At 53.7% G+C, this 17,018-nt stretch overlaps 5 protein-coding genes across 5 annotated transcripts; all 5 read left to right on the top strand.

Moving 5' to 3' along the window:
• Window positions 1-1,085: 1,085 nt before the first annotated feature.
• JKF63_02526 (uncharacterized protein) lies at window positions 1,086-1,754 on the top strand (the record flags this gene model as incomplete). The annotated part of the gene is made up of 1 exon (XM_067898551.1): window positions 1,086-1,754. The coding sequence occupies one exon, from the start codon at window positions 1,086-1,088 to the stop codon at window positions 1,752-1,754; it is 669 nt and encodes a 222-aa protein (XP_067754708.1).
• A 1,262-nt stretch (window positions 1,755-3,016) lies between these two features.
• On the top strand, window positions 3,017-3,775 carry JKF63_02525 (uncharacterized protein; the record flags this gene model as incomplete). Its single annotated transcript, XM_067898550.1, has 1 exon — window positions 3,017-3,775. The coding sequence occupies one exon, from the start codon at window positions 3,017-3,019 to the stop codon at window positions 3,773-3,775; it is 759 nt and encodes a 252-aa protein (XP_067754707.1).
• Window positions 3,776-5,403: 1,628 nt separating this feature from the next.
• On the top strand, window positions 5,404-9,228 carry JKF63_02524 (uncharacterized protein; the record flags this gene model as incomplete). The annotated part of the gene is made up of 1 exon (XM_067898549.1): window positions 5,404-9,228. One exon carries the CDS (start codon window positions 5,404-5,406, stop codon window positions 9,226-9,228), a length of 3,825 nt encoding a protein of 1,274 aa, XP_067754706.1.
• Window positions 9,229-12,018: 2,790 nt separating this feature from the next.
• On the top strand, window positions 12,019-14,322 carry JKF63_02523 (uncharacterized protein; the record flags this gene model as incomplete). The annotated part of the gene is made up of 1 exon (XM_067898548.1): window positions 12,019-14,322. One exon carries the CDS (start codon window positions 12,019-12,021, stop codon window positions 14,320-14,322), a length of 2,304 nt encoding a protein of 767 aa, XP_067754705.1.
• A 1,538-nt stretch (window positions 14,323-15,860) lies between these two features.
• Window positions 15,861-16,733, top strand: JKF63_02522 (uncharacterized protein; the record flags this gene model as incomplete). The annotated part of the gene is made up of 1 exon (XM_067898547.1): window positions 15,861-16,733. One exon carries the CDS (start codon window positions 15,861-15,863, stop codon window positions 16,731-16,733), a length of 873 nt encoding a protein of 290 aa, XP_067754704.1.
• Window positions 16,734-17,018: the final 285 nt, after the last annotated feature.

Below are 17,018 nucleotides of genomic sequence, written 5' to 3'. Positions count from 1 at the left end.
AAGGGCACGTTGTTGTTGTTGTTGTTCAGGAACAAGGTGAGGGTGTTGTTGCCCCCCTTCCCCTCTCCCCCACGTGCGTGTGCGTGTGTCTACTGCTGCTAGCGTGTATGGTACCAGAGATCAGTGTTGTTGTTGCGCCTCTATGTTTTATTAATATTATATATATATATATAAATGGCTGGGGCCTCTTTTTCTGTCCTGCCGCCTCCCCGTTTTGTCCCTCTTCTCCCCCCTCCTCCCCCCTCGCCTCTCTCTTTCTCTCCATGTCAAACAGCCCTATGTTTACATATATATATATAGATATATATTTGTATATAGAGAGAGATTTTTAGAAAGAGGGAGAGTGCGCCTTTAGTTTGTGAAAACAGGAGAAAGGGAAAGAAAGCGAGCACCAGGCGTGACAAAAACAACAGCAGCACTAAAAGAGAAAACGATTTCTGGACTCTCGTTTGTTGGTTGTGTCGTACTGTTATTCGAGAAGCATTCAGAGGCATCGCTCATGCTCAACAGCCAAATGCACACACACACACACACACGCGCAGACAAGCATGCACGCTTTTTGAGCGCAAAGCCCTGCGCGCGGCGCGAGAGTCAATCTCGTACCCCTACTATGGACCACATCTCGTGCTGCATCCTCTTTTGCAGTTTGCACAGCTCAGGGTGCATCACGTGTCGGTGTAAGCACAGCGGCGCATGCTCCAGCGTCTCTGCTCACGTCAGGTCAAGGGGTGAGGGGAAGGGGAGGGGTACGTATATCGATCCACCAAGGAAAAGGTGACACCTGGCCTCACAGGGGCGGGGAGGGGGGGGACTCATGCGGCACAACACATCCATGAAGCAGCGATGCTTGTCGATCCATCTTTTTTTTTCTTTGTCGTCTGCTTCTTTTTTACAAACGTCTTTGCCTCTCCTGCTTTCTTCCCATCGTCAGGTGCAAGAATACGAAAAAACAACTGCATGGACCTCATGCCGTTGTGCTTCATTCTCAGACTGTTAGAATTTTCTAGAGACTTTGATCAATAGCAAGGCAGATCCCTGCCCCTGTGTATCTGCGGTCACCTTGCGTCTGCCGGAGGCACACAGTAATGTCAGCCTATCAGAACGACGTCGATCCTTTCAAGGATCTACGTGTGCTTCCGCGCGAGGCGGCTCAACTGCGCCACCACCTCAGTCGCATCAACCACACACTGCAAACCAAGTACTTTGTGGGAGCGGAGCTGTCTGAGCTTTCGCTGCAGCCAGACAGGTCCGATGAGTTTTTCGCCCTCTACAAATCGGAGATCCGCCGTGTCGTGGCAACATTGAACAAGAACGCAAAAAAGCAGTACACCGTCTCGGTAGATCCGCTGCGACTGACGACGGGGTTTGAGCTCAAGAGCACTGCGGACCGTAAAGGCGACCTTGGCGCGTCCGACACTCGAGCGAGTGTGGAAGACACGCCATTGCCTGACACGGACGCAAAATGGACGGCGTCTCTGATGGATACCAGCAGGCAGCTCGCCCAACAGAAAGTCATCGACACCAAACACGATGCACTCACGACTGCGTTGCAATCAACGCCGTCATCGCAGCAAACCCAACAATTGAAGGGAGGGGGTGGTGCGGAATCTCCCAGCAAGGGTGCTACTGGTATGGCGTCTACCGGTGCCGTTGACTCGGATGTGCGCAAAGCGAACAAGGAGAGCTTTCTGTTTAGTACCCCGCCAGAGTTCACGGGATTCGCCCCGACTGGGACGTCGCCCGCTGCGCCGTAGTTTATCATATCGATCTCGGCTACCCTCTTCCCCCCCCCCCTCCCCCGCCCTCCGGCTCACAATTCTTTGTTCCGAGTGCGTGAATCAGAGTGAGCGCTGTGAAACGAGGCTCCTCCGTACAGAGTTAGATGGCTGACGTTGTTGGCGACTCTTTTGCTGCACAAATATTTGTATATACGCGTAGGTGTTTGTGTGCACGCTTGTATTCGAACGCTATTTCTGTCGGCGTCCGTGGGCCGTTTTCGACATGATCTCACCGTGTTGATTCCCATTGGGGTCGCTCAATTGTCTTCCCCCCCCTCCCCCTCCCCCTCCCCCTCCCCCTTGCCACACACATACACGCACACACCTCTAGTTTACTCTCCCCCTCCTCCAAACCCAACCCGCCCACGTCACCCGGTCACAGGACAGATGATTGTTTTTTTTTTTACACCAGTGTTGATTGTGTGGCTTTCCTCATCTTACACAGGAATTGTGCCATTTTGAAAAGGGTTGCATCCATCATTACCGCTGTGTGTGTGTGTGTGTGTGTGTGTGTAGCAAACGCAGCTGTACTCCCCTTCGCCAGCATTTCTGAGCCCTTTTCATTACCGTTGTATCTCGCCCGATTCGCACTCCGAGCACAAGGCAAGGGTCACAGATGATACGCGGAACTCCTCATTACACTTGTAGAGGCTTGTCGAAGTCATGAGAACGTATCCACTGAGGCACCCCCACCCTCCGACTTTACATGCAGCAAATTGCAATCTCAGTTGAAGAAAAAAACACCACTCCCAGGTAAGGGATAGGGCCAGAGGGCGAGATGTGCCGTGAATAAAACCAACCTCGATGTCCTACAGCCCTGCATGTTTACATGACGTTCTCTTTTAGCCATGTTGCCCTGTTTCATCTCCTTGCATACCGTCCCCCCTTATGTGTCTGTCTGTCTGCCTGTCTCGCTAACCATCTATTAGAGTCCAGCAACACTTTTGCTCGGCTATCGTCTTGCTGTGTGTCTGTGTGTGTCTCTCTCTTGTCTATACGTCTCCCCATTCAACCTGACGCAACGCTGTTCCTCTCAAACCACAACTTTGTGTGCAGAAAAAAAGAGGGTCGAGGAAGAAGTGAATCGATCAATCAATAAAAACACATCATCGAGTCGACGTTTTTCTTTCTTCATCTGGTTGTTTATTTTCGTTTTTTCCCCCTCATACGTCCTCTCTCTCTCTCTTCCCCCCCCAAAAAAAAAACTTCTCCTCCCTCTTTTTGTTTTTTTGTTCATCATGGCGCTTTTTCTTGATGATGAGGAGGTTCACATCCCGGCAAGGACGAGTTTTCCTCTGTGCACTCCACAGCCACCCATGACGCAGCCACACGCACCGGGGGACGTGGACCACATCGACGCAATCAAACAGCGGAACTCGACGTGTGTGACGACACCCTTGAGCAGAGCTGCGGCAAGCGTGTCATCGACGGCAGCGGCAGCCCAGTATGAGGAGCGCTCACCTTTATCTGCGGGCGCGGCGGTCACGCTTCCACTGCGGGGGGGTAACGGCATGGAAAAGATGGACGCGCTGTTGTTTGGCAAGGCTCGAGTAGCTTTTATCCGCGACAACAGCCTCGCGGGCCACAAGCGTTCTGCGGACGACGCCTCCGGCGCGCGAATGGCGCGAACGCCAGTGACACCAAAGAGATCATCACATCAAGTCTGTGATAGCAGCACCGGCGGCACTGGCACCCAGCCCAAGGTTGTCTCGGCCGCGCGCTCCCCATCCCTCTCAACCTTGCACCCAGAGCGCACCTCGACAGCGTCATTGGACACGACGATCCCGACCTCGGACGAGAGACCTTTGCCGGAGGTCGTCTCAACCTCGCCCGAGTGCCAGCGTGGCTCACTCTCTGCCTCGCCACCGGCGCGTCCTCCTCCTAATTCGCCCGCGGTCCGCGAGGGGGCCGTCGAATCCCGCACCACGACAACGCAGCCCGTAAAGACGCAGACAAAATTGTCTGATTTTTTCTCCAAGATGGCTTGCAAACGCTGAAAACAGAAAGCGGGTTGGTGGAGGGGGGGGGGTCGACTTGACAGCTCTACGCGCCTCTGTTCCATAGAATTTAATGACGCACCAGCGAGGTCAGTGTCCATAAAGCGCACAAGTGAGATGACGTTGTTATGCCATCTTTTGAACAAGATGCACAATGTGTTCCATCTCGCCAGGCATCTGTAACACCGGGCGCCTGCTGTTTTTTTTGTCCTTTTCGTTTTCCGCTCTGTTTTTTTTTATGTTCTCTTTCTCTCTCTGTCTCACACACAAAATACCTTCGAGACACACGGCGCAGCGGCCCCCAGTGAGCCCTTTTCCATGCAATAAAGATCCCCAAACGTTCGATATCACCTCCATTAGACAAACACTGACATCGACGAGCACTCCCATAGATACACCCCTCCTCCACTTTCCTCCTCCCTCCCCCGCTCCCTCATTGAAAGCGGCTCGCTCAGGCTCACTTGAGCTGATCTGTGCGACTTGTGTTTTTGTATACCCCCCCCCCCCAAAAAAAAAAAAGGTCAAATCTCATTCCTTTTTTTCCCCCGTCTGTGTACGTGTGCCGTGTACGGAAGAGTACGGTGAATGATCACCGAGACCAGGGGGGGGGGAGAGAGAGAGAGAAAGCAAAGAAGTCGGTTCAAAAAAAAAAGAAAAATAACATACAGTCACACCGGTCTTTCTTTTTGTTTTGCTGTTTGCTTGTTTCTCACAGAGCAAGTCTAACGTCGGAGCAAATTATGATAAGCGGCATGTACGGTCTCTGGAGACTGACCTGGTTCGATTTTTTTTTCTGGTGGTGGTAGTGGTGGGTAGGGTGAGGGACGGCCGGAGCTACTCTTTGCGGCTGTTTTCTGTCTCTCCGCATTTGATATTGGCATGGGCGTGGTGGCTTCCCGAGGGGGAGAAAGAGAGAGAGCATGACCCCCTTTTCTCCCTCGTACGGGGTCTGTCTACTACACGTGAATGGGGTGCTGTCCTCCACGCCTAGCCGGCTTTTTTTTTCCCGGTTCACTGAATGGCGCGAAGCATCGGGAGATACCTGCCACTGCCACTGCCACTGCTGACAGAGTCGTCTGTACCCGACTTGGGCCCTCCATCTACTCGCTCTTGCTTTTGTTCTCTCTCCCCGAACCCACACCCCCCACAATGGGGAGCAGCACCATCTCAAGCGATGCGGTGATGTAGTCTCCTTTTGGCGTCTAAGGCGACCGACCCCTGTGACTCCCCGTGATGTTTTTGGCATTAAGGGGGGAGGGGGTCGAGCAAGGGCCGGTATGGACTCATCGGTGTACAAAAGCCGAATCCTCGCATCGTCCGCCGAGCAGCCTTTCCTTTCACCCCCCCCTCCTCCTCCTCCTCTCCCCCGGCCCTTCTCGAGTATATGAGATGAGGTGAAGGATTGGTTCTGTGTATTGTTGCTGTAGTGGGGGCCATCGACATCGAGTGCTGGAAAAGCAGTCATGACTCTCGGCACCCTGAATACTCGACTACTGACTAACTGTTTGCTCTTCTTCCCCCACCTTGCGCCTCTTATCGCCTCTGTGTTGTACATGTACTACTTTGAAGGCCCCCAAAGGCTCTCCTCTCAGGAGATAGGCAACGTCAATAGACCTACCCTATGTGAAATGTCCGCGCACAGTCATAGGTCAATCCAGGGCACCGTGCCCGACATCGCCGCTGTGGACTCCAAGAAAAGCGCCATGAGGGGCAACTTGCGCCCTCCAGACAGCGTATCGGGTACACCACCCGCCACACAGGCCGTTCCGGAGCCTCGACGCAACACTGTGGTCCCTCCCCTAGTCAATGACGCACATTCCATGCCTCCCACAAAAAAGGATGCCGCTACGCTATCGCCGGCGCGAGCCCAGACGCGAAGCGTCGGTAGAGAGGGTTACTCCGGTTCCACTCTCAAAAACTACGCAGCCGAGCGACCGAGTAGCCAATATCCGGCTGTCCCTGAGAAGCTCTTTGTCTCGTTCGCTGACGCAGCGGAGGGAAAGCTCCACAGCTCTGAGACGCAGTCGCCCACTCTGCCGGTGCGGGAACACAGTGTCATCGTGACAGAGGGTAAGCGTTACTGCCCGGTGGTCAACGAATTGCCAGGAAATCAATCCTTCTACCCTTTCTCCCCTTTCAAGCCCATCACGACGGCTCCATGGAAGGGCGCTGCCGTGGACGAGAGCCACGTGCCAGAGGTGAGTCACGGGTACGACGGCAATCAAAATCTCAGTTTAGCAGCACCGCAGGTGAGGTCACAGGGCTTCGCTGGTATCACCGAGAGGGGCATCTTTGAAGCACCTCGTGGGGGTCTGAAAAGGGTTCTGTGCGGCCACATCGAAGAGGAGCAGCCGAGAGACGGCAATGATCCCATCAACAGTTTCACCTTCTTTGTCGGCGCAAACGACGCGGACGAGAGGCCGTCTTCTATACCTGACAAGTGCACAGTCTCCTCACCACTCGCAGTGTGTCCTGCTTCTTCCAGCGCTGCGAATGCCCCCTATGGCGCCCCTCCGCTCCAGCGAATTTCTTCCTCGCTCGGTGGTGGGGATTTCGCCGGCGTTGGCCCTGACCGTGTTCGAGGCGACCTGGTGACTGGGGAGACCGCCAAACTTGTACATGCTCTGTGGCGGTCTTCCGCCAGACAACTCAGCGATAGCAGGCCCCCTTCGCGAAATGGCGATTACCGGTCAGGGAATCTGTCTCCTCTGGCCCCGCCGTCAGCAGGTCTTTGTACAGGTGGTCACCCAGGTATGTCCCCAAATGCGAGCCTCGCTTTTGACGAAGAGAAGGCGGCAGATCACTTTCGAAGCTTGCCAATGCACCACGCCCTCTCGTGCTCCTCTCGCGAAAACCTCGAGGACGACACGGTGAGCTTGATAGCAGTGTGGGAAAGCCTCAAGTCAGAAGCCCTGATGCGCAACATCCTCTTCGGTTTCCGCGTCACAGCGTTTGCGGTGTTGCCCACTTTTCTCCTTGTGGAACATCCAAGGACGAGAGATTGGTTTGTATCGGGTAGCCTACTCCCCATCTTGGCTGGTCTGTTTGTTCGACCATCCCTTGGCGCCTCGATAGCCATGGCAGTGATCGCCTTCCAGACTGTCGCGGTGTTCATGACGTGGGGTATTATTATGAATGCGGTCGGTGCGAGGAATAACTTATCGGGCTGGTGGTGCGGCGCCATCTTTGGTTGTGCCTTCTTCTCCCTCTTTGGCGATTTACCAGCCAAGCGACTGATGATGATGTTCGTGATTATCATCATGCAAACGGAGCACTCGCCCGGCGGGGAGACGCTGACGTTCGTTGGCAAGTATGCCGCTAACGTGGTCATCGCCGCTTTTTTCACCGTCTTGGCCGCGAGTTTGCCGTACCCCACTCTAAGCTATAAGCAGGCAGATGAGAGTCTTCTCAATCTTCACAAGCTTCACAGCGCTGGAGTGGGTAACGCCATGAAGAGCTTCTGGGCGCCTGTAAGCATGGATGCAAAGATGGCCCTCAAGCAGATCCCCTTTGTGAAGATCAACGCACTGACGACGAATGTGCGCACGGCGATCAACTTTGCAACGTACGAACCTTTTGAGCTCAATTTAAACAACATCCTTCGTAACGAGCGCCTTGTCTTTCTCCAGCGCATAAAGATGCACCTCTACGCGATGTCCGCGGCGTCGGCGAACAGACTCGAGAATGTCCACTGGCTGCATCGCAGTCAGATTCAGCAGGACATCAGGGAGTTCGAGAAACGGGTGCAGACACCAGCCATGAACCTGGCAGATGAGGTGATGAGATTGCTGGTGCAGATTGGCAGATACCTCGACCCAAATGAGCTTTGCGCCAAGGTGAGTTTTGCGGACATGGCGGAGAAGACGCAGATTCTTTCGGACCTCATCGAGCGGCAACAGCTGGAAATGCTACTGATGCGGAATCTGTCCGAAGAGGAGACGAATGCCTGCCTTGGTTTATTGGGCTTCCACTATAGTCTCATCGACATTGCCGTGGAACTGCAGCGGTTTGAAAACCGCATGAAGACTTTTGATCCATCGCATTACCCCAGTGTCTGGCGCCGCGCCTTCAATTTTTTCTTCTACGACCGTTGGTGCGACTTCTGGTCGGAGCTGCCGAAGCGCTTGGCAATGAGTACGCCGTACAACATTCGTCTTCTCAAGGACACGATCCGTTACACCGGTGGCTTTGCTGTGGCCTGCGCCTTTACCCTAAACTACGATCGGGAAAACGTGTACTACTTCGGTATGACCATATTGATTCGATTAGCCCAGCAGACCGCATCCGAGACTCTTGCCATCGGCATCCATCGTATTTGCGGCCTCTGTATTGGTGTTTCGCTGTCGTATTTCACGGCTAGCCAGGTGCACAATCTGGCGGGGATAACGGCGCTGACCATGGCTTGGGTATTCGTATCCATGTGCTTTTCCCTCCATCCCGTGTACGGTTGTGGTGCGCAGTATGTCGCAGTGACAAGCGTGGCAGGCTTGCGGCTGGCAACGTCGCCGAGTTTGCTCTTGGCACGTTTGATAGACAACGTCTTTGCCTTCATCTCGTACTACCTCATTTGCACATTTGTATTCCCCGTCGACCCAATCCGTGTCTTGTGGAACATGCGTACAAAATGCTTCATACGCATAAACGATCTGGCGCAGATAATTGTCAGCCTCGGGTGTGCCCCTATTACGCAGGAGGGAAGGGAAACAGACTTTTTGGTTGCCAAGGCGCGCGCGCTCGTGAAGGAACAACAGGCTCTTTTGAAACAGTACGGGGATTGGGTGCCCAAGTGCGCAACCGAGCCCACCATTCGCGGCGGCGATTACCCCACTGCGGCCTGCGCGAGCTTGCGGCTCTGTCTAGGCGAGGTCATGTCACTGGAGGAGGCTCTCGTATCCTCCATGGAAAGGCTCCACCGGCTGCGTGAGCAGCCGCCAGGGATCATTTTGCGTGACATGATGGAGCTGACGCGTCCTTTCTTGTTGGATGCTGGCAAGCTCATTCGTCATTTCTGTCAGTGTATGATTGACGCAACAGAGCAATGGCGCACGTGGTCCATGGAGGAGTCGCTGCACACGATATGGAAGACGGTGCTTGCGTGCCGTAGTCTACATCATGTCACGGGCAACATACAGCGGAACTTTTACGCCGCTGCGCTGCAAGTGGACCACGCCGATAGGCAGGCACTCAACATGTACGTCAACGCCTCCATTGTAGAAGAGGCCTTGTCCAAGGGATTGGACTCAGCTGCGCTGCTGGATACGAAAGATGAGGATCTCGTGAAGCGCCTTCTAGCCACGAGTATTCAAATATCAAAGGACAAGGTCATTAGCCGTGACGACATTCAGGCCTTCAACGCACTTGTAATCGTATTCGAGCTGTTGTTCAAGTCGTTGAGCGAGCTGCTGCCCCCGATTATTCAAATTTACGAGTACGAGAAGTCGCGGCATGTCTGAAGCCGCGGAACAAAAACTGGCATGTGGTAACAATACATATAAACATCTCTCTTTTGAAAATGGTGTGTGAGGGTGGTGGTGGGGGGGAGGGGAGGGGAGGGACGTAGAGCTGGAGGCCAAAGGCGAGGGTAGGCTGGGTGCTCCCACAGAGGGAGAAAGAGTTACTTGAAAAGCTCATCACCCATGTACCGAACGCAGGTGTCTCGGGTGAGCGGGCCGAAAAATGATTGGCTTGATCGCTTCAGAACATGGCGTTTGTGCACTCCAATTCTCCTTTATGTCAATACCTTGGACCCCTTCCCCCTCCACCGATAAATCTTTTTTTCCCCTCTCATCTCTTCATTGAGTTGAGCACGATCGTTTGTGGCTGGCGAACGAAAAAAAAAACAGTAATCGAAGACGTATTATTATTGTTATCATTTCTTTTTTTTTTATTGGGGGAGGGGGGGGGAGGAGATTTTTCCTTCACCGCATTCCCCTTTTTCCCAACTCCTGGTGGGTATGCTCTGACTCCATGCGGATGCCTACCCCGATACCTTCGGGAATCAGGGATGAAGTGCGAGGGGGTGGGGTGGGGGGGATATGGAAAAGATTTGAGGAGAGCGAGACAAGCACGTAAGTCTGCTTTTCTTTTGTTGACATTTGTTTTTCTATGCGTTTGTGGTCTCATTCAACAAGGTGTGGCGCTTGTGATGCATACATTGCTCCTTTCCCCATGTATGCCGGGTGCAGGACGGCTCGTGTGTGTGTATATATGTTTTGTTGTTGTTGATTTTGGTCATGGTGATGCTTATTACTTTTTTCTACTCCTCCTCCCTTGACTCCCTTGCTGCTATCCCGGGTACACATATAGATTTTTACTCTCATTAAGGGTTTTGTTGCTGCTTTCTGCTTTCTTCCTCATCGTTATTCTCCTAGGTCTGGTGATTCGAACTGAAGGTGAGGGGGGGGGTGTACCGTCCGCAGAAGAGGAGGGGGGGTGGAAGCAGCAGCGGTAGGCAGGGAGGGGTGCAACTGTATTGGATTTTATTGTGTTGTATTGTGCTGTTGTCGTCCCTCCCGCCTCCACATGCCAGTCCATTAGACTCTTCAATACCGCCTCTTTAGTTGATTTCAAAATCAAGGAGCAACGGTCGCTTCACCAATCTGCTACACCAGCTTGCCATCTGCGCACCACAGACTATCTTTGGTTGGTGGGTGGGTGGGCTGCCATTTTCAATAATGCATGGCCCTCCCTCCAAGTCATGGTCACTTGGCCCATGGAAACCTTTAACAAAAGGTTTGTTGTGTCGGGGCACATTACTCTTCAATTTTTTTCCCGGGTTTCTTGAGGCCTCGTTAATTTGTCACGCTTGACTCCCCAGTCACTATTTGACTTCGCCAACGTTTGCAGCTGTTCTTTTTTTTTTTGCCACAAGGACGATTTCTCTTTCTCTTCTTTTTTCTGTGTCTTCCTTGACTGTGTGAGCGCTTTGGAAATTGGCCGGGTGTTTGTTTATTAAGTGTGTGTATATGTGTATACACATGTATACGTTTATATGCACACATATATATATAGACACACACACACGGAGGGTTTTTGGACACCCCTGTTTCCATCAGAGAACTTCACGTCGACCCTTTTTTTTCCCCACCCTCGAACACGTTCCTGTCGTTGAGGGGCGCCTCGCCACTTCATGTTGAGGAGACAAGCGACATCTTGTCGAATCTTCTCACCAATTAGTTTTGAGAAACGCAGTGACTTTGTGTATATACGCAGGTGTTTCGTACTGCGTTTCACCTCTCTTAGATCTTTGCGCACGGCAGCGTTACGAATGTGTAACCCTCTGCCCCTTCACTTCCCCCTACCCCTGTTCGGCACCCCAGTCTCTGGGGTTTATTATGATTACACATTTTTTCTCGTGCGCCGGGTCCCTCGGTTCTTGCGTGGTCTTCCTTCTGTGTATGTCTCGGCAGGATTGAACGGCGGGGAGCCTTGAGACGCAAGATGCGTACGTATCCCTGCCTGGGGTCAAGCAAGTTTGTTCTTGTTCTTCCGTGATGAGTAATCTGCATGGATTTGTTTTTACAGATGTGAAGAGGAAAGAAAAAGCCGCAAGATACTACTTCAGTGCAGCGGTCGGGAACAAATGGAAGACAAGGACAACCCACCTATTTTTCCTTGACCGCTTTTTCCCAACGCTTCCATTCCACTGTACGCGTTGCGAGTGAAGGACAAGAGAGGATACTTTGTTTCGCAGTTACTACCTGTTAGCACTGTTTTAAAAAAAATGAAGACACTGGAAGAAGTATCGGGAGGGGGGGGGAGCCGAGCTTCATCTGTCAATGTGTGCACCTTCTGTGACTTCCTCCGATCAGACACAATCCTGTGACAGATGGACCATCTTCTCTGGGATCGACTCCAACCTGTCGTTTCTTTTTTTGTTTGTGTTTCCTCCCTTTTTGTCAGGATGCCATGAATCGACTCAATGTTTTTTGTTGTTGTTGTTGGCTCCCCCGCCGTGAGGGGACTTCCTCTCACCTCCTCTTTTACACCAGTACACGCGTCATGTCATTCGCCCTTCTCCTCCACTTTTTCAATGTCGCTCGTCCCCTTCTACACTTGTTTTTTTTGCCCCCCCTTCCCCCCCTTCCTCTCTCTCTGCTCCCCCAAGGTGTATTGCTCCTTGGCGAATCGGCCGCATCGCAGGAGACAGTGGCCTCCCTGCTCCGGGCGAAAGGGGGGAGGAGGTGCATCAGCAGAGCCTTTAGTCGGTAGCTGCTTTCACACCAACGTATAATTAAAAAAAAATGACTGCCTTGAAGGAAATCAACGCTTCTGCGGAGATCACTCCACTTCTCGCGTGCGGGAGTGACTACGTCAAGAAGGGCACACAGACGCTGTGCATCCGCTCGGTCTACGCCACACTGGATGCTTTAGAGCGCCTTTGGAAAATACACCGGGAGCAGTCGCACCTTTCTGACTCTGGACGCGCCCAAGGGTTGCGGCATTACCACGCCGTGTATGAGGCGAGCGCCCGGTGCGTCCCTCTTTCACCAGCTCGCTGGGAGCAGTGGCTGGCTGGACTGAGTGGCCAGAATCCGCCGTCTACGATGCGTCCCGCTTCGGATGTACCTATTGTGACCGCCTCTGTGCGACTGCATAACATACAGACAGAAGCTATCGACTCATATTGGCACCTCTATCGGCGGCTCTGTTGGGGTAGCTCTGGGGCTGCAAAGGCTGGACTTGCCACGGTGATGGAGCAAGCCGACGGCGCTGTGTCGGTTCTCCCATCCATGGTGGCCCGTGACACTGCTCCTTCCTTGACAGAGTTGGAGGAAGCGCTGGCAAAGCCCCTGCAAGAGTTCGCGCGGCTTTCTGCCGAATCGGCCCACTTGTTCGCCCATTATCCGCTGATTGGGAGGGTGGAACGGATTTGGCTCAGCGAGACGGTCGCGCCTGCTCTGGGTAGCTCTACCGAGGCTGTCGTGGAGGCGCTCGTGCGGCGTACATTTAAAAGGGACTTGCGGGTGCCCTCTGTCGCGTTGCCTGACCTCCTTCGCGAATATGAGGAGACTGAAGTCAACGAGCAGAAAGTCAAGGACATTCTCGCGGTTGGGCAGGCGACGCTGCGCTCGTCCTGGATGGAGTCCGCATCTGCCCTGCATGCCCACATGGCAGAGCTGACCGAAGGAAAGAATGCTCCAGAGGCGTCTGGGAAGCCCGGTATGCGGTCGCCTGTCCACAGCACCCGGCTACAAGAGCTGCGGGACGCGCTGCTGAGCGTTCTCGTGAAGGTGCCGAATGACCAGGGCTGCCTACCCGCACTGGGATTGCTTGTGCAGGGTCTTCTGGAAGACCACGACGAGACGTCTGCGTCTACTGAACCGTGCCGCAGCTTGAACGGCTCGCAAACCCATTTTTACCTTCATCTGCTGCATCGATGGTTTTCCACGTACGTTCGTTCTCACCACCGGTGGTCTGTGACGGAGATGTTTGCCGCTCCAGACGACGCGGACTTGTGGATGTTTCTGCTCGACCGCCACGCTGTGTGCCTGACATGGGCTCTGGCGACTGAGCACCCCACTCTCGAGGATGCGGCGGCATGTACACGCGCCGAAACACAGCTGGAGTACTTGCATAGGCTGGCCATTAGCGTCGATAAGCTACGGGCCATCCTCTACTCAGTCGTTCATTGCGTACAGCTGTACCGCGTGTCTGTTACTGAGTTCACCAAGACGGAAAAGCGTGAGGTGCGCTTGAAGACGGCGGCAACGGCTACACAATTGTGGATGAAGCAAATCGGCGTGGAGACGTTTTGCCGCGCGCTTTTGAATGACGTGTTAGACGCAACGGCACAGTGGGAAGACGCGCAGGGAGGATACGATGCTGAGGTCCAGCAGTGCGCTTTGCTGGTGGAAGTAGAGCTGAAGCTCGTGATGTATGACACTATGATGATGTTGCAGTGCGCGGAGAAGTCCACGGAGCGTCTGGAGACACTTGTCGAGGATGCACTGGAACTATCCGATGCTTGGAGAGCGGCAAAAGAGCAAACCTGCGCTCCTGCGCGGCCCGAGTACAACGACCTGGCGATTCCTGTTGTTGGCGTTGTTGGGCGTTGCATACACCGCATCTCTTTGCACTTGCGTAAGGAACTCGCCGCTGCGTCCTCCGTGACGGAGGCGCACGCGAACCTCTATCGGAAGGTGGTGCAATGGTTGAAGAGGGGCATTCGGGCCATGGCCTTCTTTGGTGGTGACCCCAGCTCCCTGTGGGACGAGTGGACTAGTTTGGTTGCCATCCCGGTCGATTCGACGAAGCAGCTCTACAGCGATGAATTCGCCGATGGGGCTCACCCGCGTCCTTTATTGGGCTATACGGTTCCGCCACCTACGGGCTCCCGTGCTCCGCGTCAAAGCGCAACAGCTGGCGGTCTCGACGATCTGTGCTGGGAGCGTCGGAGTGTTGCCAAGGTCTTTCGAAAAGGGTCAGCAACATGCATCTCCGAGGGCGTCAGTGGTGATCATCACGTGACCTCCCCACTCGACACACGGCAATGCGGAGATGAGGAGTCGGGGATTCGCCAACTGAAAAAGGCCCGCCTTGACTGAGCCACATTTCTCTTCTTCAGGCAAATGACAGTGTGTGTGTGTGTGTGTGTGTATGTGTGTGTTTCCCGGGGGGGGGGGCGGAAGGCAATCTCGTGTGCCCGCTCCTCGGGGGCTAAGGGAATTGATTGCGGATAACAGCCATCTTTCCCGTGTCTGTGTTGCTGTTTTTTTTTTCTTACCCCCCTCCCCCGCCCCCCACTGAGTATGCTGTGTTCTTGTATTCATTACTCACAGAGTACATGGGGAAGAACACAATTAGGACAAATGAGGGGGAGAGAGAGGGAGAAATGAGCAAATCGTTGGTTCGGTGATGCTCATGAGGACAAACCTTTGAGCAGGTATGTGTGATTCTGCAGCAGCACCTCCTTCCTCACCCCACCCCCCTCCCTCCCGCCTTTGCCGCAGGGAATCCTTTTGAGGCGAGTACCTTGCTCCATTGGCTCTCACTGCCTCAACCCCAGCTGCGGCAGATGGAGCCTCATTCCACTCCCTTCCGGCGCTATCACCCCCCCCCCCCACACACACACATGTGATTCGTCCTCGGTATCACAGGGATGCAACCGGTAACATCTCTTTGGCCGCTGTCAGGTCCATCTGCTCTGAGTTATCCGTATCTCCCCGCTACTTCGTCAAGGTACGTCCTCCACGACTTCGCTGTGGGGATGAGCAACATTGCCAACACATACATACACACAAACACACTCGCTCTTCTTCACTCCCCCCCCCCCCTTTTCCCCCTTCCCCCCTTCCCCGGTCTCGCCAGCTTTCCACCCCTTGGGCGACTTCCGTGTTCTCCACGCGATCGACGACACAGATCGTTTTTTCATCTTCACCACCACTAACTTCCATCGCCATCACACGACTAGTCCAGCGGACCCTGCTTGAACAGAAAAGGGGGCCCTTGTCGCTGTTGTTTTCGTTTTCTAAGCGTCATAATTCTACTCGCTAATAGAGGGAGAAGTTGTGGGCGTCTGTCTCTTCCTCTCTGTGTGTGTGTGTGTTTCTGCGTCTATATTGGCACCCAAAACAGTTGCATCCCGGTTACTTGGCGTTCTGTAAACGTATTCGGGTTTCTTTTGCGTATTTAGCTTTTCCCCCCTCTTTTTTTGTCCCTTCGCCAAACATACACTATTACGCCATAAAAGGGCTTCCACTCATCTACATACGTCCTTGTGATACGAACCCCCTCACCCTCGCCTTCGCCCCCCCCCCCCTTCCCCCTCCCCCAACGCCACCGACAGCCGCACCACACCCACTTTACGCACTTTCGCTGTCCTTGTGAAGCGCAAGTGGCAAAGCTATACACGAATAAAGAGGCGTTGAACGGTGAACCGGTCGTGTAGGTTTACTTGCATCTCACACGAAAACAAAAACGCTTCGCCTACCTCAGTTGTTGTTCTCGTTTCCGTTCTTTTTCCTGTTTTGTGTGCATCGCTCAACCCCCTCCCCTCATACTGAGCGCGCAGCTTTTCTCTCCTCCCTGTAGCGCCTTAGCTCCCCCCATTATTTATTTGTGTTCCTGAAGGGTTCTTCCGCCAATGTTCGAAGAAGTTGCATTTGATGAGGGGGATGTCGCCACGAAACCTCCCAACAATAAACGATCGGCATCCTCTGACGCAAGCTCTGCGGCGCAAGGCGGCAAGGCGTTTGTAAAGTTTCATCTCCCAGGCGAGGAGGGCTTCAGCATCGTCGCTGGGGCTTGTGATGACCAGGACGCACGCCATGACGCTCACTTCATCAGCGGTGACGCGTGGATGTCGAAGACCTGCCACTGTATTCAGTGTGAAACACTTCGTGTGGTCTCACGATACTCAGAGATGTGCTCAAAGTCGACTGTGGCCCCCATCGTAGTCCTTGTAGATCTTGATAACTTTGGTTTTAACCAGTTCAAGTCTATCCCCCCGTACGCTGATGTCGAGCTGCTCGATGGAGTGGTCGTGTGGGGTTTTTTCGGCTCGTGCTTCACACGACATCATGGCGTCTGGCCGAGCGCGCAGACCGTCTGTGAGCCGCTGCCGAACCGTGAAAAGCCAGCAAACGCTGCCGGCAGAACCAAGCGCTCGATCTGGGAAATCTTGGTGGAGAAGCAGCAGGCCTTCTTCACTCCGTGTGGTGGGCAGAAGCAAGCAGCGGATGGTGTTATGCAACGCGTGCTGCGGGCGCTGCATGGAGTAGAGACGGTGCTCCTCACCGGAGATGTGAAACTCATTAATGAGATCTACCGCAGCCGTCGCTTGCGTGGCACGAAGTCGAGAAGAGAAAACGAGGATGACATTTCGGATAGGCTTTCAGTGATTAACGTGAACGACGTGGACAAGCGGTTTGTACCCGTGTGGCGAGCGTTGTGCCATCGATGCCGTGCAAACACTCGCGGCCCCTGTGGGGAGAGCGGCCTCGCCGATAGTGAATAAAAGGCAGCTGCAGCACTGAAGAGCACTTTCTTGGAACCATAATCACCACCACCACCCCATCTTTTTTGTTTTTCATTTGCGGCTCACTTGCTCATTTCTCGGTGATTCTTTTTCTCCACCCTTTTTTATTGTTGTTGTTGCTGTGTGTGTGTGTGTGTCCTTCGCTACAGGACGGTTTCTTCATGTCATTTTCCATGAAGGTCCCGCAGTGAAGCCATGCTATTCGCTGCAGTACGTCGTCAAGAAAAGTATAAAGCATTAGGAGTGGGGGGAGGGGGCAGCCTG

This window comes from Porcisia hertigi, chromosome 32 (assembly GCF_017918235.1).
Source record: "Porcisia hertigi strain C119 chromosome 32, whole genome shotgun sequence".
NCBI classification, from domain to species: domain Eukaryota; phylum Euglenozoa; class Kinetoplastea; order Trypanosomatida; family Trypanosomatidae; genus Porcisia; species Porcisia hertigi.
The sequence above is the reverse complement of the archived record's forward strand: the minus strand, read 5'-3'. Positions and strand labels throughout refer to the sequence as shown.